The sequence below is a fragment of the Gymnoscopelus braueri genome (genome assembly GCF_963280865.1).
Source record: "Gymnoscopelus braueri genome assembly, chromosome: 11".
In the NCBI taxonomy this organism is placed as follows: Eukaryota; Metazoa; Chordata; class Actinopteri; order Myctophiformes; family Myctophidae; genus Gymnoscopelus; species Gymnoscopelus braueri.
Window position 1 is genome coordinate 16,190,396 of NC_137613.1, and position 22,528 is coordinate 16,212,923.

Sequence of the window (22,528 nt, forward strand, 5' to 3'; positions counted from 1 at the left end):
TGTGTCTGCACTGTATGTGTGTGAGTAATCCATTTAGACTATGTTCTCATAATGAGGCGTTGACAGCCTGTTTTTCTACTGAAAAGACATCAAAAACATCCTACTCACCTCCAGAGATCAAATAGTTCAGCTTTACTCACATAATGATAGAGAGGCAACAAGTAAATATGCAGAGGAGTTCAAAAACGTTGGAATGGAATTCCCACGACATTTTCTTTGGAAGAAGACAGAGGGTCAGCAGTCGGTCAGATAAATACACACACGTCCACAAAAACAGACATTATCACATCAACAAAATTCACTTTTGAAATATAGACCAGCTGCGGATGAGAGTGTTCAGAAGTTCACAGATGCGTGACTTGTATCGACCTGTGTGGGTCCAGCTCTGAAAACAGTGTGGGCCTTAACTTTAAGCCTATAATTTATACAACCATGTCACCCGGAAATAACTTAATTTCATGTGAAAACTGCCATGCAGGAGCACTGGTACTATATATATCCTCAGGGGAATTCTTGGTTGTAGGCAGTTCCAATTTACTCACGTTTTTGTTTTAAAACAGGTTTTGCACTTGATACTACAACAAATCCTTAACCACTTATGCCCCGTTTTATAATTTGTCATAGCAAAAATATATTACTTGTAGATCTGCTGTCTTTGAACATGACATGACATATAGGACCAACATGGAAACAAGTCCCCAGGACTTTTTTGTGTTGATCCTTTTAGCCTTAATGTCTGACTGTACCTTGTGCTGTTTACATTTCTGACTAATAAAGTATTCAATCAATCAAAATGCCCAAAATAGCAATTCCAGGTTGATACGTTGAAAGTGGTTGCCACTTGCAGCAATAATTGCTCATGACTGATCTAAAAATATTTATTCTAGCTTTATAAAATGGTTTAGGATTGACATTAATTATTTTCTTTTGCATTCCTTTGCAGCGTTCCCAGAGTCTGTCCCCATGCTTCTACAGCTGCTGCTATTGACTGAGCTCTTAGTCCATTCAGCGTGTCGGCCCGCCCCCCAGTGCCACTGTGCCAGATTTACACCAATGATCCGCCAGATGACCAACATGAAGGAGTTCTGCAAGAACCTCCATGGCCTGGTAAGGCAACTTTCATGTGTTGTTGTAGGAGATGAAGAAATGAAAGTGTGTGTGTGTGTGTGTGTGTGTGTGTGTGTGTGTGTGTGTGTGTGTGTGTGTGTGTGTGTGTGTGTGTGTGTGTGTGTGTGTGTGTGTGTGTGTGTGTGTGTGTGTGTGCACGTGTGCGCGCGCCCAGTATACAGTTCAAAGATTACATAAATCTTTTCTGAACAATACTACACCTTTCCTTAAATACTACACAGTTCAGATACTTTGAATTGTTGGGTAATTAAAGTAAAGATCTTCATGTGATTATAACAACACAGACATAATCTCCACAGCCATATGGAACTCCTAATAATGACCTTTCAGGGACTGTGGCTGACTTAAGTCTGCAGCTAACACCACTCATACAGTCAAGGATTAAGTTACTAATAATGAACATGTCGGGCTTTCTCACTTTGGAGCAGTGGATGAGACAGATATGCTAGTGTGACTGATTTAATTATTGTGAGCTGCACTTCCAAGCTGTATTAAACGTTTTTCAAACCCTTGTTGCCAAAAGCTCACCATGATTTTGTATCCTGCCGCAGTTAACCACTTTGACACCGTTGTATGACAAAAACAAGAGATCCACAAGCTCATAGACCTGCTATAATTTTTATTTATTTTTTCCCCCTATAACAACATGCCCAAAATACTTTTTGATACACTATTATACATATTGTTTTCATGTAAAGAACATTGTGTTTTCCTGTGTGCTATACCAGTCAAATCAAATCTGACTTGAACCTTCCTCCTCTCTCCGCAGACAGAGAGTGATCTGGACACCATAGGTTTTGTGGACCACAACCTGGAACATCTTCCTCAGATGGAATACACAGCTTCCCATTTCAACTCAATGAAGGTAACTATGTTTATGTTATGATGACAGTGGTGTCCAAGCACATTATGCCGTGACTGTATGCAGGCTTTCATTACACCTAAACACTACAGCAGCTGATATCACTAATTACTGTGCGTGTGCGTGTGTGTGTGTGTGTGTGTGTGTGTGTGTGTGTGTGTGTGTGTGTGTGTGTGTGTGTGTGTGTGTGTGTGTGTGTGTGTGTGCGTGCGTGCGTGACCCTGTTGTGAACCGTAGTCAATATTTAGCAGTTGACATGTCAGTCAGCAAAGTAACACCTCTATCTTTAATACTCTCTCTACAAACAGATACAGATACCTTTTCTAACGTTTCATCTCTCTCTCTCTCTCTGTGTGTCTCTCTCTCACAGCTCAACGAGTCTCTCTCACAGCTATATTTGGAGCTTCAAGCCTTCAAACTTCACACTGACTGGCTGGAGCAGGCCAGAGAAAACGTTAGCCTGCCACACCCGTCCCAGAAAGCAGGGGTCGCTAGTAAGCGACTGCAGCTCCTCTCCAACCTCACCAGTGCTTTTCTGCAGCAGGTAAAGGACCTTGTAGCAGTAGTAGTAGTCCTGGAGGACCCAAAGTTAGTTTGCTTTCTCCATTCTAACCAGTAGCCAACATGGCATTTTGTGTCATATTGTCACTATCAGATGGAAACCGTGTAGGTACAAAACGGTACAAAAAGAACCTGTGTTCCAATGGATCCAATGTAGCCTAGTTATTATTTAGTCACAACAAGCTCTTGTTAATACTTCTCATTGGTTCAATATTCATAAAACCCACATACACACTTAACCACTAATTTTCATCAATGACATCAATTTATTTTCATCAGTGACATCAATTTATGGACAAAAAAAAAACATAAAACATTAAAATATGGAGATACAAGGTTTCTGCCCAAGAGCAACAATATAATACCTAATTGTCTATATGGTATTTAATTCCTTCCTTTATCTTTATGCTGACGAATGCACTTTCATGTCGCTAGTTCTAGATTTGAATATGGATACATTTTATTCATGTAGTTATAGATTTTTAACACTGATCACATTGAGGTTTTTAACAACATGAGTATTCATGTTTATCTCTTTGCACTTTTATCCTCCTTGAGACTGTAGTTAGTTGTTGTGTGAGGTGCAGGGCAGAATGAATCTCACCTGCCTTTTATCTCGTGATTGGTATAGTTGACAATAAAGTTGAACCTTGATCCTTGGTCTAAACCACTAATAAATTCTATATTTTTCTGATGAAAAATTATTTTACGTATCTATAACTACAAATCTTCTGTCAATATTTTTTCAGATCGACACGAACATTCCCGAGCTTCCTCCCACCCCCTCCCTCCCCGAGGTGTTCACGGCCTTCGACGTGGTCCGCTACGCGCTGGAGATCTCAGAGCGGCTACAAAGCTTCAGTGACTGGTCGGTCCGAGTCCTACGGCATCTCAAGTCCCAGTGTAGATGCCGCTAGGTTCTGCTCCCCCCTTTCGAGAGGGTGACAGCTAATATATTGCCTATGCAAGCGCTGATAACGTGTTATTTTATTTATTTATGTCTTAACTGGTTTGTTAGGCTATTATTATTATTATTATTATTATCGTTGTTATTGTTATTATTGTTGCCGTTTTGTACTATTTATATTTTTCCTATTTATTTCTTATTTAATTTCATTTGGGGGGGAAATGTGTTAACGTCACATTATGTGACTATGTGGTTTTAACTCGCAGTCTTTCCAAAAAGGGGAACTCAGTTCAAGTGCACTTTGCCGAGGTCTGTGCCTAATGCCTGATTCGTGCTTAGTTGCTCGCCAGCGTCGCGCACCAAACTAGCAGATCTACAAGCTCACAACGTGTCGCGCAGCCCAGCTTGTAGGCCTTCTATTTTCAGTGTGTGACACCGGCGCACAACTAAGTATACATGAGGCTTTGATTTTCTGTTGCCTTTGCTCTTTTGTGAGCTCGTTTACACACACACCCAGCAGTCTTAAAAAAGGGTCTATTCACGTATGACTGTTGACATTCAAGTAATGTGAGTGGGATAGAGTCAAACTGTTTACAGTGTTTTTTCTACTCTTACTGTTGTTGTTGTTGTTGTTGTTGTGATGATTATTATTTTTGTTTAGTCTATGATGTAGCCTAAATAAGTCCTCGACTCTGGTTCTGTGGAACCAGTGCATTAGGCTACTAGTTTACATACTGTATTTTAGACCAGTGGTTCTCAGCTCTTCTCTTCAGAAGGGGGGTCTAATACTTTTTCAATTTGGGGGTCCTTGAAATTAAAAGGTTTGAGACAAGGCCTAAGTTAGTCCCAGTTAGTCCCTAATCGGAGACTAACCTAGGCCTGGGACACCAGATGAATATCATTGAGTAAATGGTATAGATTAGAAATAATAGAAAACTAACAGCTGCCTGGGTCCCCAGGCAGGGCTGGGGTTGAGAACTAACTAGTCTAAATGCAATTTATGTTACTTGATTTTGTGTATGTATGTTGTTTTTTTTACAGTGTAGAACCTGGAGTGTGTTTTGACAGAGATGCTGGCATCTCCTTTTGTATGGATAATTATGCAACTGAATATTTATATTATTTAAAATGACGCTAATCATCAATTATCGTCATACTGTACCCGATCTTACAGAAGTGAAACCTACAGTGTGGGACTATATTGAATGTTAACGTGGAAACTGTAAATGAAAAAGAAAAAAAAAGTTAATAAAAATGGATAGAGAAATCAGCTGTTGAAGTGGTCTATGAAAAGAAAAATAATAACGCAAGAATCTCATATTCTCATGTTTTACCATTTCCTTTTCTCATCTAACCTTTTCTCAACCACCATTGTATTGCAGGAGAAAATGTCTCACAACCATCTCCAATTACCCAGCTATGAACATTATCCTCCCCACAATTAATTTACATACAGTATCTCAGATCCTCAGCATTTCTATTCCGAACTTTAGCATAGAGAATCTCAAATCAGTGGTGGAAGAAGTACTACTATTAGCAATGCCACATGAATAATAATAATTTAAAAAATCTTATTATGTTACAAGTAAAAGGCCTATATTAAAAAGTTGAAGGTACCAAAGTCATTGTATGAAAATATGCTTGCAGTATACAAAAGTATAAGTGTGTTTTGCATTAATAATCTAAATCTACAAAGTGACTTTGTAGACACAAAATTATACTTAAGTACAGTACTATAGTAAATGGTTACTGTCCACCACTGGCTCAAAGTATGTAATTAAGATTTTTTTTTTTTTACATACTGTACAGGCCATTGAACCAGTAGGCCTATCTTCTTTCCTCATCATTATTCTGTCTCAGTTTTTCTTGAATTCATAAAAGATAGATGATGATTAATGACAATATTAGGAGCATGTCACTCACATGGGTTTGATTCCCTTTGGTGTCATGGTGAAATAAAATCATTCACCAAACATTAAATATCAAAGGTCCCAAACCGTCCTGCGTTTTATCATGTATTTTGTAGTGTTCCTTCATTCAGAGGGGGTGATTAAACAGTGTGAAAGGCTAAATCCCTTACTTGCGCAGTTTTTTTCCCAGTTCAGCAGCAGAAAGAATATTCCGTTTTAGAAGCCATTCAGAATCACATCCTGTTTTGACGTGAGTAAGAGCTGACCAATCATTATTGAGCTGCCCAGGAATGAGGTGGACAGAATTGCGGTTGTATCTGCGCGCTGTCAGGGAAAGTTAGAACGCAACTAAAGCTAAAGGTAAAACGTATTTATATACCTTTATCAGAAGGAAAACCCTTTGAGATGCATCATGTCATGTTCGAGAGGGTCCTTAGCACAAATGAACAAGGCATACAATACACAAACAATACAACAAAAATACATCCATGCAGACAGACAAGACGAGAGCTCTCCCAAAGCTAGCCGCTCCCAGTCACCCACCATTTCAACCCCACCATTTCAAACTTCATATGGAGACATACCCATACAAAGCTATATCAACACCATAAAAAAAACTACAAACCGGTACAAAAATGAACATTCAGTACCATGGAGTATCATACTCAAGCAGGGTAACAATAACATTGAAATACAGCAGTATATACTGTACATGCACCTTAGAAAATTAATGTCAGTGCATAACATACAGGTTTGCAATAACAATTGTTAAGAACAATTGCTAAGGACAATTAGAAGCATGATTAGAAGCATGAACATTGTGTTTGAATGTGAGTGAAAATAGATTATTTAAACATATTAAGGGAGGTGATATATCTAAGTAAACTTGGTAATTTATTGTTTTAGCTTGCAGGCTTTAGTGTTAATTTCTAGATTTGACATTATGTATTAACTTTATTCCCAGACTTTCTCTCACGTATAGCCATTCAGCTAATGGATAAAAAAGCTATTTATCTAATAACAGACTGAAATATCTCAAAGTTACTCAAAGCAAACATGCAAAATCATAGTAAATAGTCCACAAGAAGTGTTGTAACGACATCGTTCGCCACTGTTGTTGTTGTTGTTACAACATCACCAAACACCACCAACGGTGCTCGATAGCCCCATTATGCAACACACGACACATGGACATGCAAGATAAACAGACAAGCTAATAGGAGATGGCAGACACACAAGCAGACAGACAGGTCCCTGGCAGTGCGACCTGCCTCCAGGGAAGGAAGGAGCTGATGGAACAGTTGCATGAGCTGTGGTTCCAACAGCAGCTGAGACACGGATCTGTCCCTGAGGACTGAGGCAGCGGATCATAAGAGGCTTAGGAAACATGTGACCTGATGATGATGGTGATGATGTGTGTGCGTGTGCGTGTGCGTGTGCGTGTGCGTGTGTGCTCAGACAGAAGTACTCTGATTTTTTAACTTAAGTAGAAGTATACCACAATGTAGAAACTGTTGCAAGTAAACGTTCTCCATTGATAAAGTACCTCAAAATTGTGGTCAAGTACAGTACTTGAGTATCTGCACATGTACTTGCTTTCCACCACTGTAAACTGCATAGTTTTCTTTGTAGAATTGTATAGAGAAGGAAAGGGGAGACATGCAGAAGTAAACAGAGAAAGACAGACAGACAGACAGACAGACAGACAGACAGACAGACAGACAGACAGACAGACAGACAGACAGACAGACAGACAGACAGACAGACAGACAGACAGACAGACAGACAGACAGACAGACAGACAGACAGAAAGAAAGAACTGTAAGCAACAGCTAAACCAGTGAACAAATTAACCCCCGGGTCGATGTGAAAGAGCTTGTGAAGAGGACGGGAGGTGTTAAACGCACAGTTCAGTTCTGCTTGGCTGCTCTCTGACATAACTAGCAGAGCTACCACAGCATTCCACCTTCACTATTAAGATGTTTCACATTTACAGCTGTCCAGTTTGTCAAATGAAAGAGAGGGAGAGGGCGGGAGAGGGAAAAGAGAAAGAGTGTGACAGAGGGGCCGAGAGAGGCCAAGCAGAGCAGAGATGGAGGGATGAAGAAAGTGAGAGAGGGAGGGGGTGAGGAACATTCTGGGGATAGAAGCAGTTTGCAGCCCCTTTTACACAGCCCGTTTAAGCACTGTAAGTTCCACTGTTATTCCACTTCGGTGTTCTGTATAAAAGGTACAGACATGGTCCAGGCACCTAGGCTCAATGTAGCCTGACAGTGTGTCGTGGGTTCAAGTCCTTTGCTGCATGTCACTCCGCATCTCTCTCTCTTTTTTCCTGTCAGACTACTGTCCTATCCAAAAAAAGGTACAGACATGATGGACTGGGTATAGTCACAGAGGTTAATGGTACACCGGTGTAAGAGGGGTGTGCGACAGGCAGGGATGGAATGTTTAATGTGCATGGCTAGCAGAAGCAGCTCAACACTCAGTTCATTCACCATTATTGTTTAGAAAACAATGCCGCTGCCCGATGTGGACGTCACACTATAGACACACACGTCACACCTCTGATTCTGGAACGCTATGCAAACGCACACACACAGGGGTGGCATTATGGCGGCTTCATTTGGCTCTATGTAAAAGTAAAAAAAAAGTAAAAAGCAAAGCCAGAATAATGCTGAATCTTCTCTACGGCAATCTCTGTATAAAAGGTGCTTTACAGAGGTACAGATGGAGAGATTGGTGCAGAGAAATAGAGGGTGGCAGAAAGAAAGGGATAAGAGAGGATGGGAGAGAGAGAGAGATAGAGAGAGAGAGAGAGGAGGGTAAACCATAACCTTCCATTAAACTTTGCAGCACCTGTGAAGTTCCGTGATTTTTTTTTTTTAAGTTTCCATTATAACCAGAACAGCCCCTGAAGGTGGCCTTGTGGTTAGAGTGTCCTCACTGAGATTGGGAGGTCGGGGTTGATTCCCCGGCCCGGGTCATACCAAAGACTATAACATGGGACCCAATGCCTCCCTGCTTGGCACTCAGCATCAAGGGTTGGATTGGGGGTATACGTCCCTGCGACATACTAGCGTCATGTCCAGGTGTTGTACGTGTACATCAAGCTATCTCACGCTACAGAAACAGGAGATAGGCTTCTGCACTTTGCGCTACATGGCTCGGCAAGGCTTACTTACTTACTTTGCTTGAGTGGTTCCCAAAGTGGGGGTCCCCAAATTATTTTGGGGGGTCCCCAGATGATTAGCTTAATGTGCAACATTGTTTTCTCACTCAACAGTAAACACCCCAACATACAGTAGAAGTGTATCTGTACATTTCTAAAGTGACAATTTGATAACTTTTAAGATCTTTTTTAATACCAAATTGGCCAAATTGTCAAATATTAAGTAAGAAAGAGGACATTTTTCGCGGATTTCGGCGGATTTGGGTACTTTTCCCCCCGTTTTTTGTTACTTTATTTCGGTTTTAGGGTTAGGTTTTAAAAAATATATATATTGGTGGCTTTGGATAAAACATTGGTGGCTATAGCCACCGAAGCCCCCGCGTAACGACGCCCCTGTTTGGGGACCCTTGCTTTACTTTTAACCCTGAAGGTGGAGGTACGTCATAAAAAAAACTACCTCATGAGCAGGGCCAAAATTAGGTTCCGAGAACATTATCTGAAACCGAGTGGTAGAAAAGAGCCACAAGACAGGAGCAGGTGGAGGGAGAGAGGATGGACAGAGGTGATAGAGTGAGAGAGAGAGAAAAAGAGAGAGAGAGAGAGAGAGAGAGAGACGTCAACACAAGAGAGAGCAGGGTTACATGAGGCCGTAATGGAGGGAGGTGCTAAGGACAGCTTCGACCTTCATATCAAGATGTACTGTATGTCCTGGGGTCATGACCTTTGACCTCATGTTGGAGTTGAAAGAAGGGAACGCAACGCATTCTGTTGTGGTGTGTGTGTGTGCGTGCGTGCGTGCATGTGTGTGTGTGCTGTGCGTGTGTGTGTGTGTATGTAAGTATGCATGACTCGTGCATGTGTGTGTGCGCGTGTGTGTGTGTGTGTGAAGACAGACAGACAGGGAGAGAGAGCGAGAGAGAAATGCGTGAGGTGTTAATTTGCTGAGTGACACATTTCTGCTAAATATTGTCAGATCCCAATGCGCACACGCACACGCACTCACCCACACACACACACACACACACATTACTAACTCTCCACTGGGAGGAGCTGGCTCCATTGCATTACATAGCCGGCTGAATCCGCCCCTCAATCCCAGAGGAGGGAGGGAGAGCGAAAGTGAGATAGAAAGTGAGGGGGAGAGAGAGAGAAAGCGAGAGAGAGAAAGACAGACAGACAGACAGACAGACAGACTGACAGACAGACAGACAGACAGACACAGACGGGGTGGAGGTGAGCAAAGATTTACGATGAGAATAAAAGGCGGGTTTGACAGTTTGAAGCGTGTCTTCGCTGCCGCAGCAAGGTGACCAGGACCTGAAACAACTTGCAACTATCTACTGTACCAGAGAAAGGACATCAGCTGCTACAAACAGTAAAGGCCATCACCTCCAACAGCCAACTGTACCCACACAGCTACTGTACTATAGATAACCTTTATGATCGCCGTAGCGGGAGGAATTTTATCATTGCAGCAGATGTGTGGAAGTGTTCATGGCCACTAGAGCACCTGCTGAATGAACAGAAGGACATAACTTAGTGATTAATACAGATCTCAGACAAAGAGAGGACCACCCCCCCACGGCTTCACAATGACGGTGAGTACAATAGTCTGGCTTGTAACTACAGCTTATTTATTTATTTATTTTACCGGTGTCAAATCAACAAGTGAATAGCTTTGTATGAGTACTTCATTTATGTGCACAGTAAAATCCTCATTCCGTGTAAATTGTCCATTTGTAACACAGACAAAATACAAATGGACCAAATCAGAGTAACTTTTCAGGCCACACAGTGAAGTTCTTTGTGTTAATCCAACTCAGATAATCTACAAATCCAACCAAATGGACACTTTATGTTGCTCTTGGTTGGCATTTTGTATACTCTCCGTGTTACAAATGGATAATTAACACAAAGGACTTTACTGTATATGCAAGTAAATCAAGTGCACAGTCACATCATTTGACTTGATGGGTTGCTCACACAACATTTGGTGTTTGCTGCTTTTAACATGTTTTGCAAAGCACTTTGTAACTGCACTTTGTAAAAGCACTAAACAAATACAATAATTAAAAATAATAATGTGCACAGTATGCCTATTTGATTACACATAGATGAAGACAAGTGTTGGCGAACTAGAATATTTTGAATACAAGGATCTACAATGTGTTTGTTTTCACCACATCACGTGCAAAAAGCAAAACAAAGGGCTGCAGTTTTTTTTAATGATTTTATCAAAATTACAGATTCAGAGTTCAGATAGGAGGCATATTTTCAAGATAAAAAATAACCAAATATAGAATAGATGATATGTTGTTCATTTAACACAAAACAATATTAAAACAAGTAACATGACAATATAAAAAATGCATTCATTTAAAAATGAGATAAGTATAATCTATATAAGTATTTTATAGGCGGGAAAAAGAAAAGCCCCACAAATTAAGTAAATATTATCTATTTCAGTAATTAGGACCATACCGTAAGCAGTGAAGCAGACGAGCTTCTTAAAACGTACATCACCAAAGCGCATAACTTTGACAACTCCTGTCTGACATTGTCGTCTTCTTGTATGAAATGTTTTTTTTAATTTATTATCCCAGTGCAGCCAAATGGACACTAAAATGTACACTGCAAAATTCTGAATGCAAATACAATTTTGACAAGGAGAGATCCGCCCATTTTAAGTGTTATCTTTGATGTGTCGCTAATCACTCACCATCATTGAAATGGACGTTGAGTTATTCCAGAGAGTCCCCTGTCGTGCAGTCTGGCGACCCCCTCCGTGTCATAATGGGAGCCCGTGTAAGAGTGAAAATCGTCTATTATAACTGATGCAAAGTTAGTTTTTTCTCTACTACTGCTCATCGTGGAGTCTGATGATACTCAAACATGCACTGAAAGTCGCGCACGAGCTATCGTTCGTGCAGAACGAGATGACGCTGGTTGCTTGTTTCTCTCACAGAACCTGGCGTCTGTGGAAGAAATAAGCAACCTGTGTCACGGAGGGGGTCACCAGACTGCACGACAGGGGGGACTCTCTGGAATAACTCAACGTCCATTTCAATAATGGTGAGTGATTAGCGACACATCAAAGATAACACTTAAAATGGGCGGATCTCTCCTTTAAATTAACAATCAGGCCAGGTAAGGTCAGGTTTTTGTAGTGTACCAGTAGTAGATTCTTAATTCCACTTCTAGAAACCCAACGTTTTGGACAAAAGGGTTTTCCAAAAATATATTACCTTTAATCTAATGTCTAAATATAACATCTTCAACGTCAAGGTTTGTTTGTACAGTGGGAATTGTGGCGATGTTTGTCTGCCTTTAACGCATCCATTTTTATTACTGAGGATAAGCTACTGTCAACTACTTTATATATGGCGCAAAAACATTATTGTAGCCAACATTTTGTCAACAGGGTTTCACTTCTTAGAAAATCGAAAGGCTGCACATTCAAATATAGCACACACACACACACAGGAGTAAAACACATACACACGCACGCACGCACACACACACGACATACACTTGACCCTTCCGGGTCAATTTTTACTCTGTCAGAGTTAAATTATCGAGCCTCGTTCCCTGTTACATAACCGAGGTGTTAAGCCGTCCTTCTCGGCAGGAAGCTGTCAGGGTCGCTGGTGGGGATGGGTGGCATTCGTCCCCACACACTAGCTCTAACCCCCAGCAGTCCCTGGCCTGGCAGATATGTGGCTTACTGTGTTCAACCTACACTGCAATATCCCAAGTGTTGATTTAAAACCACATGAATTCTAGCGTCCCTATTTTGGGGCGAACATTCTGCAAAAATAGCAGATATATGCATCACACAATGCAACAAGTTGTTGTGAGATGTATGTTGTGAACTTGTAGATCAGCTATTTTCAGTGAAGGGGGAGGGCTCTGGGGGACTCAGTATAGGGTTCAAGTGGTTAGCTCTGAAAATGTAAAAATGGACTTGTCATCAACACAGGATTTTGCTGTGCAGCCTGACCTGTTTTGTCAATCATGCCACAACGCTCATGCTAATACAAATAGTTCAAATATGACCTTTTTCTATCAATTTACAACTTAGCAAACGCGTTTAACCAGAGTGACTTACAATAATAAACAAGGTAAACACATACATCAAATGCAGAGAGACAGTGTAGTGCCTCAGTAAACTAGGATCACGGGTAAATCAAGAACCAATAAGCATCAGTCTAAACAATATAGGCTACTATCAAAGTAATCATCTGTATATTGAAACTAATTACTCTCATTTGGAAGGGCTTTTCCTCATATCTGATGGATAAAAACACAAGATGTAGGTACATTTTGTTCACATTTAGGAATCGATTGCAGGAATCAAATTAAAACATCGTTGTCAACACGCTCTCTAATTTAGTCTTTAAATTAAAAACATAGTTCAGGAACTTTGTCAGATTATTAGCCTATGATGTTGAGCACCAAACCCAACTTCCCTTTCGGGACCGCCAATTGACCTTGTGAACATTTTAACATGCAACCAACGTCATCTCATAAAGGGAAGCTCAAAGGCCACTGTGTTAGATAGAGTCTGCCCCACACTGTACAAACACTTTGTGTGACCGTAATGGCTGCTATATTGGAAGTCAAATATCTCACCTTGGCTGATTTAAGGAATGGACATGTGCCTTTACTAGCTAAGGTGTTTACTGCTGGCAATGCTAATTCTGTTTGCAGGGATGCCACTGACTGCACTCTCTGACCACCTGGTGTGTTATGCTATCCGTCTGTAGCCATTTTGTGAAGAAAGGGTCACCCCCCCCGCTCCACCCCCCACCCCATTAAATCCCACCCTTATTGGAAGCAAGGGGCAAGCATCCGGGTGGTAAATTGAGGCTATATAGGAAGTGAGAGTTCATATGAATGGCCTGTAGTCTCACCGTTTCACCCCTGCTGGTGTCAGAAGCAATTAGGCTCTATTCAAGCGGATGGGTTTTTGCCGAACTTTAGACTTGATTTTATTACCGTAATAAACATTGTCATAAATACTATATGCTTCCAGTCGCTAGTTTAAAGTCTTCTTTCAATCACCATGATATGCGTTTTGGTAAATTATGGTCCCATTTATTTTAAAATGTATGACAAAGTAGGGTATGTTGTAGGTGGGGCGTGGCTACCTTGTGATAATTTGATTGACAAGCTACATAACCAATAGCGTTACCTCACCCCCGCTCTGGTCCCAACCAATAGCATACATTTTCGAGTAGATTTTTCTGACCGGATATAGAAAGATGGCGGATTTGAAATTGCTGTAAAAAAAAGGCTTCATTTACGGTCTGTAGAGTATATGGGCGTAACACTGTCCATATTTTTTACAGTCTATGATTGGAAGTCTAGGGAATTTTAAAAAAAATCCCGAATTATTCTCTCTGGCTAATATATAATTTATTCTCAAAATACGGAAAGACCCATTAAAGTGTGCCTCCAATACTTGGCCAAAATCCCTCTAGCCTACACTATATTTTACAGAGCCACACAGCACGATTCATTTCACTGAAAATAGGCAGCATGAGTTAAATTAAGACTGAGGTTTTGACTGTGCGTAATTTCTCCAAATGTTTGAATTAATTATGAAACTACAATAGGAATGCCTGTCTCTCAAATAATGGCCAGTCTCTATTGAAGCCTGGGTGTGCAATCCTGTTCACTGAACAGTGTTCAAACAAATACACGCCTGGGCTATTATTGGACGTTCTATGGATATGATGGCGCAATCTTCAAAGAGTCAGGGAGAGGGAATTCGCGAGTGCTTTATCACACACTTTATGAGCGGTGAGGGAACAGGGAGGGCAGAGAGAATTAATTTATACTCCATTATGCAAGGATGTCGCTTGCCAAAAAGAGTGTGCTTCTGCTTGTAGCGATCAATTCACACACACACACACACACACACACACACACACGCACGTGCACACGCACACACACACACACACACACACACACGTTTTTCAGCAATTTACAGCATTAACGTCTAATATTGTCGTATTAACATATTGTTGAGATGTCATATGCCATGAAAACCAAGATCTAATCAAAAATAAACATTTGCAATTATACAGCACCTTTCTCCGAAGCGCTGTGTACACTCACACACCGATGGTGGAGGAAACCATGCAAGGCTCATCATCCATCCATCCATAAATAAATCACTCAAATAAAACACTGAAAGTGTGTAACCAGAGCTATAGAGAAGTGATCAGGATCTGTGTGCTGTAGATCCATTGGATAGTGATACTCCCAAATGGATTGCAGTGTTCTATGTCCTGGACATAAGCTCCTAAGCTCTGGATGGACCCTTGAATCCACCCAGGGCCCCTAGGGGATGTGTGTGTACTGTATGTGCGTGTCTGTTTGGTGCACTGTATGTGATCCGCCACAGGATTTCCATTTGGCTATTATTAACAGATATGTTTATAACCACGGTTCACTTGTTGCCAACATTGCCACCATGACAACGCACAACGGTCGTCATGACAATGTCTGCGAACTGTTCCTAACAGCTGTCTGGCATTCCTTGTGGTCCCTTGTCCCATGTGTGTCCCTTTCATTACAACACCACAGGAATTCAAACTGTTACATGACACGCGGATCCCCCAAATTGACTTTCATTAGGCCATGGACCCCCATATAGGCCTGTCACAATTATTACATTATCGCCTGTGATTATCTCAAATTATTTTAGATTATCGCAATTATTTTTTGCATAATCGCCAGAATAGTTTCCATTCATCTGCATCAAATGAATCCATAAGTTACGTAAGCGTGGCCAAACTATTTTCGATTTCGCAGTTGCAATCATGGAATCCACACAATATAATCGTAGACCCATAGTGGTCCATACTTACACTTTAAGACCACTTAAATCCTAGAAAAATTGCAACGCGTCACAATGTGATGCATTGTGAACTTGTAGATTTTCATGTACATGCACTGATACTTGTCTTGCACTGATGTCTAACAGATACCAACTGCTACAATCATGCACCTTATTTCAAAATCTCATGTACATAAATATTTGGATGGATGCTGTGTATGTGTAAATATGAAGATCCATTGCCTCCCACTGTTTTACACCTGTAAACCTGTCATGTGACAATAAAGATGATTCTGATTCTTTCCTTGTCCCCCTGACAGGCCGCCAACAAGCTCCTGGATGAATTGTGTCACCTGTCGTCCCAATCTCTGACATCACTGGACACGGCGGAACACTTCCAGATCGTCAAACTGCTAGGGGCAGGGTCATATGGCAAGGTCATGCTGGCTGTGCACAGGAAGAGAGGTGAGGAAGAAACAATGTTGTCCACAACTTGGTTCATATTAATTATTTTACATTAATCCATCCATCTTCATCCGCTTTATCCGGAGTCGGTCGCAGAGGTTAACAGTTCCAGCAGAGGATATAAGACTTCCCTTTCCCGGGCGACATTAGCTACTTCTAACTGGTGGGATCCCGAGGCGCTCCAAGGCCAGCGTGGAGATAATATTCCCCCTATCTGGTCCTTGGTCTGCCCCATGGCCTCTTTCCAGCCAGGCATGCACCGAAGACCTCCCTAGGGACGCCAGGTGGCATGCATACTACAGTAGATGCCCGAACCATCCTTAACTGGCTCCTTACCACATAAAAGAGCAGTGGCTCTACTCCGAGTCCCTCCCGGATAAACTGAGCTTCTTATCTTACTGCATATCCTTAAGTGAAATGCCAGCCAGGTAGCCTCCCTCCTGAGAAAACTCATTTTGGTGCTTGTATCCGTGATCTTGTTCTCTCATGGTGACAGTAGGAAGGGAGATTGACCAGTAAATCCTCACAGCGCAGTGCACCGATGTGCTCTCTGGCTGAGCTCCTGCTCCGTACACCCCTCACTCATGAACAACACCCCAAGATACTAGAACTCCTACACTTGGGGAGGTCTCATTCCATACCTAGAGTGGGGAATCTACTCCAGGTTTCACAATGTCATTGTTTTCACTCTTCTTAGCTAACCGTCTTTCAACCTAGCGTCCCTATTTTAGTCATTATAAGCAAAAATATTTCCAGAAATGTTCTACACTAGAAAATAAGAAAAAGCTCTAAAAAGCGTGTTGTGTGGATTCCATGCCATTGGCCATTCCAACGTAACTTACTATGATGGCAAACAGATTGGGGGTTCAGTGTAATGCTCTTGTGAGCTTGTAGATCTGCTGCGTGAGAGTGTGCTTGGGCATCTGCATGGCAGTTGATATTCAGAGGTACAGTAGGTGATAGAGACATTATTAGCTTTTGGCTCAAATTAATTAATTAAATCAAATCAAACCCATGCGTAAACCACATTAACAATGCCAAACCATAACCAAACTGAGTTCAATAAACCAAACCAAAACCTATTTTAATTACTATTCACACCTCTAACAACTGGTGTCTCCATCATTAACAGTTTTGCTTCATATCGTTCATATTTATCTCCCTTTCTCCATGTCTTCCCCATCTTATTATAACTTTTCTTGTCATCACTTGTATATAAGTAAGTGACAAATAAAACACTTCTTGATTCTGGATTCTCCAGGCACTCCCATGGCCCTGAAGTTCTTTCCCCGTCACTCTACGTCCCTCTTCTCCTTCCTGAGGGAGTACAACTTGTCCCTGTCCTTCTGTACCCACCCGTCCCTGACCCGAGCCGTGGGGATTGTCTACTACACCCCTTCACACTACGTCTTTGCTCAGCAAGCCGGCCTCTTCGGAGACCTCTTTGAAGTCATTGAGCCCGAGGTAAAACATACATGGACTAGAGCAGTGGTTCTAAAAAAAACAGAGACCCCCTTAACTCTGAGAGTGCTTTACAGGTCCATTTGGTTCGGCTTGACAGGTCCATTTGGTTTGGTTTGTAAAATAAGTAAAAATAGCAGATCTATTTCCGTACTGCGACCTATTTTCACTATGAATGTGTGAGATTTTTACATAGCCACAAAAATGTTTGGCTATCCTGTCTCCTTCTTAGCTCTCCTACACCGTCTGTCTCAATAATGACACAATCCTAGTGGAAGACAGGCACCAATCTTTAAATTATTTCTCAAAGTTGATATCTACATCTTCTGTTGGCTTTTAAATGGATTTCCCTCTGTCTCTGTTCTCCCCCTAGGTGGGTATAGAGGAGGGCTGCTGTCAACGGGTGGTGTCCCAGCTCTGTGGAGCTCTCTCCCACCTCCATTCCCTGGGGTTTGTCCACAGAGACCTCAAACCGGAGAATGTCTTCCTCTGCGACGCAGCCTGTCGCTGGGTCAAACTGGGAGACTTTGGCATGGTGGGTGCTACACTTATTATTAATAGTTTCATTATAGGAGCGTCATGAAGGCCAAAATTATGGGTGGGGTAGCTCAAAAGAGCGGGGTGGCGAAATAGAGTAGGGGGCATGGTCCTTCCCCAGAATATACTGTATTATATTACTTTAATAGTGAAATTTTCTGCAAATTGACATATACAGCACAATTCAGACTTTGTTTTCAAACTTGATCAATCCATTTTTATGGGTTAGTGTCTCTAAATATTACAATAAAACTGAATGATCTATAAGTCAAGAAGAAAATATAGCAAGAGCCAATGAAGCAAATTTTCTTCCTTCTACCGTTGTCCAACTCCAGGTCAAAGCCACGGGAACACGGGTCCCCGAGGTTTGGTATAGCTCCCCTTACTGCACCCCCGAGGCGGAGGTGGCCAAGGGCAACGCGGACAGCTGGAGCGGCACAGACGAGGAGCAGAACAAAGACGAGAAGGCGGAAGAGGAGAAGACGAGAGTCTGGGCGACGGTGGACCCCAGCACGGACTGCTGGGCGCTGGGCATCCTCACCTACGCCATGCTCACCGGCGGTCTGCCGTGGGCCGAGACCGCCTCCGGCAACCGCTCGTACCAGAAGTACCGCGAGTGGTTCGACAGCGCCAAGGGCCCGGACGACGCCTTGGACGTGTGGGGAGAGGGGAACGTGGACAACAGTAAAGACAATTTGAACGGAGAGGAGCTGAGCAAGGACTCCTCCCAGGCGCCTCCCGTAGCCCCCCAGTTCGCCTGCTTCACCCCTCTGGCCTGCTCCCTGTTCCAGCTGCTCCTGGACCCCCGGCGCAGGCATCGGGGGCGGGCAGAGGACACGTTGGCCTATCTGGGAGGGGAATGGATGAGGGAGAACGAGAGAGCACGCCTGGAGGAGGAGGAGAGGAGGGAGAGCCGAGGGGGAGGAGGGGCGATTTGTAACGTGAAAGAGATGGAGGGGAGAGGAGAGAGATAAGATATCTATCAACGACATCTTCGCCTTGTCAATGTTTAATCATCTCTGTTTGATCATCAATAATGCCTCTTTGGGCATCATTAATGTATATCCTTAATAATTCCTGTTGGGGGAAACAAACTAGTTCAGTAGCAATTTTAATAATAATAATAAGATGAAGAAAACTGCCTGCAGCATCAATGCGAAATAAATCCTTGTGGACTTCTGCAATGGCCCAACTGCAACAAAGCACCACAGCACTAATGTAGGATAAATGTATGAAAAAGGACTTGGTTACCATGAGAAGCACAAAAAGTTTGGATTTAAAAAAAAAAAGCGAAACAAATATTTTATATTTAAAAAAATTAAATAATGACAGCCCAAAACTGGGCTGTCAACCGGGTGCTGAGGATAGCGTAGTAGGATTTTCAACTGAGGAGACATTTGTCCTCGGTTGAAGCGATATTCTTGTTTCAAGTGACCTACTGGCTTACTGTGCTATTACATCAGCAAGCATATACTATGACTTGACTATAAATAAAGCATCATATACTGTATATAGAATGCGTTCCATGAAGTGACATATAGAATATACCTATTTTACCCATGCTTACAACGCGATGCAGGGAGAGCTTGCTGATTTTGAAAAATATTAGATAATGTTAAAACTTTAGTTTTTCACCTCTGACATGCCCCAAATTAGGGTTAAGTGGTTAAAGTCATACACTGTAACTTTTTCAATAACATAACTTTTTTCACAATAACCATTCCACGTGAATGTATTCTTTTCATAATGGGGTTTTTCTTCTCTAAAACACTATTAAACATTATTTTCATTCATAGCCATAGAGACATAGGCACCGGAAATATATCGGGAAAAGTATATGTTTATGTATTTTACAGTTAATAAATACACTTTCTGATGATGCGTGTACAAAATATCCTCGGGCGCTAGGAGGATCCTGCAGCATTCCTTTTTTCCTTCCGTATAGACAAATGCTGTAATTAGAACGGAAGCTGCAAGGGGTGTTGCTATAAAACTTACAGTACTACTAAACTATGTTACACAGTTTGACAGTTTTTTTTATGCTTACGCACGTTAACTCTATCAAAAAATGAGGATTATAAGGTCTTTGGAGAATGCATTATTACATCATGTAAAGTATTTTTTAGCACAAAATGTTCAGTTTCATAGCACTTTGTTGGCAGCTATCACAACAGGAGGCTGTGTCTGTGTTTTTGGGCGGTGAAACCGCCCCTATAAGTGAGATTTGGAAAAATGTACATTTTCCTGCGCTGTGATCTGGGCCCAGGAAATTTGTAGAATTATCCTGCGCTGTGATTGGCCAATCACAGTCTATTCAGGACTGTGATTGGCCAGTGTCACATGACACATGTGCATAGCCCTATATAATAAACCATAACTTGAAAAAAACCAAATTTTGGTTTTTTTCAAGTTATGGTTTCGTCCATCATAAAGAGTGTTTCAATAAATGTATTTATCTTTTGTACATGATTGGTTGACTCCATTCAGTATTGTGATTAGCTAGCAAGACACCGCCCACTTCACACAGGGTGTGATTTTTGGGCGGTGAAACCGCCCCTATAAGTGAGATTTGGAAAAATGTACATTTTCCTGCGCTGTGATCTGGGCCCAGGAAATTAGTAGAATTATCCTGCGATGTGATTGGCCAATCACAGCCTATTCAGGACTGTGATTGGCCAGTGTCACATGACACATGTGCACAGCCCTATATAAGCAACCATAACTTGAAAAAAAACCAAATATTTGTTTTTTTCAAGTTATGGTTTTGTCCATCATAAAGAGTGTTTCAATAAATGTATTTATCCTTTGTACATGATTGATCGACTCCATTCAGTATTGTGATTAGCTAGCAAGACACCGCCCACTTCACACAGGGTGTGATTTTTTCTGTTATTGTGGGGAAAGCTTCCGCTGAAAATAGTCGATCAACAAGCTTGTCGATCTGCTATTTTCAGCAAAAGCTTTCCCCACAACACGGATGCTGGGGTTTAAGTGGTTAACCTGATTCATTCTTCGGGCGCACAACGGTGTTGTGTGTTGAAAATATCAGACCTACAAGCTCATATGGCGCCGTGGATGCGGCGCGTTATGAGGTAGGTTGGCTTTTTTTCCGCACACAGTTGTGCGACGGCGCATAAATTAGGCATAAGCTGTTAGATTATTTTCACAGTCCTCCTCCAGCACTTACATAACTAAGCTATTAACCATTATTCAGTCACGTTGTTACTCTTTTATTTTGTATGTTATGTGTATGTTTTAAATTGCAGTTTTAAAAATGTCTGTTCGTGTAAAAATGTCTTCATGTAGAATTCATATATTTTAAAGTGAAATATATAGTAATAGTTGATATTGCTGATAATAAGCTGTTTCAAAGAATGTGTAATGCACAGTGAAATGTAAACTCAAGCTGTGAGATCAAATCAATAAAATGCAGTTAAGAATTTTTTTAAACACTTTGATGGGGTCCTTTTTTACTGTATGATCGTGAAAATGTGATCCATGACTTTTATTGCATTTTGAAGGACATAATGCTTGGGCCACACCCAAACACACACACACACACACACACACACACACACACACACGGGGGACATTTTCTTAAACACTTAAGCCCTATTTACTTTGTCGTACAAGCACCACATTGTGTTGTGAACTTGTTGAAATCTGCTATTTTTGCAATTTTGTAATAAAGAAATTCTAACACGGATTTGAACTTCGTTTCCTGCGCAAGTGCTGAAATGTTTGCCATTGAGCTAATGGAGCCTGCCTGCTTGCTCAGGGGATAAATTGAATCTTGAATCGTGTCAGATCATGTGTCTAGGTGAGACATGACCTTTGACATGATCTACATGAGTATTAACATACTCATACCATACAAAATATGTTTTTTCTGTGGATTCCAGATCACGACACAACTTCCCATATAGGCCCTTTCACCTGTGTTTGGTGTCAGTTTTGCCACCCTGTGTTGTGAGGACTGGAGAATAAAACGTTTTTTTTCCTCTTCAAATTTTATCTCACGATTTTTGTAACCCAGTGCCAATTGCCTAAGCTGTAATCCTGGGCGCTACTCTCCCTCTGCCAGCCTATGGAGAGCACCGAACTCAGCTGATGCTTCCTTCAATGCATGAGGATTGAGCAGGCCGCTTCTTATCACCCGACAAGGGGGAGTTTCCCCGGTAGGACATAGCGTGTGGAAGGAACATATTATTCCAAACTTTTTATTTCCCCTCCATCAGGCGCCCCGGATGACCAGGAGGAGGCAGTATAAAGACCAGGATTACTGCATGTTTTTTTGTGAGAGTACCTATACCCTAGGGCAGTGTTTATCAACCTTTTTTGTGCCAAGGCACACCTGGCATAGCCAAAAGATCCCAGGGCACACCTACTGTAGATATATGGTATATATATATATATATATAATTATATATATATATATATACGGTATATCTATATACACACACTAGGGGTGTGCCGAATTTCACGAAACGATACGATACGATATTGGGCACACAACTTCGATACGATTTCGATACGATACGCACTTTTTTTATCATTAAAATATATGGGGGAGAAAAAAAGCAAATGCAAACAAATATTTCTGTTTTTGCATTATTCAGACATGCAAACTTGTAGCTTTTCAGCTTCCACTAGCCGTTTCGAATCCAAATAGGGCAATAGT

The 22,528-nt window shown here is 41.6% G+C and overlaps 1 protein-coding gene across 1 annotated transcript; it reads left to right on the top strand.

The window, feature by feature from the left end:
- Nucleotides 1-9,764: 9,764 nt before the first annotated feature.
- On the top strand, nucleotides 9,765-21,290 carry LOC308095359 (serine/threonine-protein kinase SBK1). Its single transcript, XM_080442409.1, has 6 exons — nucleotides 9,765-10,135; nucleotides 15,705-15,849; nucleotides 17,111-17,313; nucleotides 17,684-17,845; nucleotides 18,183-20,029; nucleotides 20,721-21,290. Exons 1-5 carry the CDS (start codon nucleotides 10,130-10,132, stop codon nucleotides 18,819-18,821), a joined length of 1,155 nt encoding a protein of 384 aa, XP_080298535.1. The 5' UTR covers nucleotides 9,765-10,129; the 3' UTR covers nucleotides 18,822-20,029; nucleotides 20,721-21,290.
- Nucleotides 21,291-22,528: the final 1,238 nt, after the last annotated feature.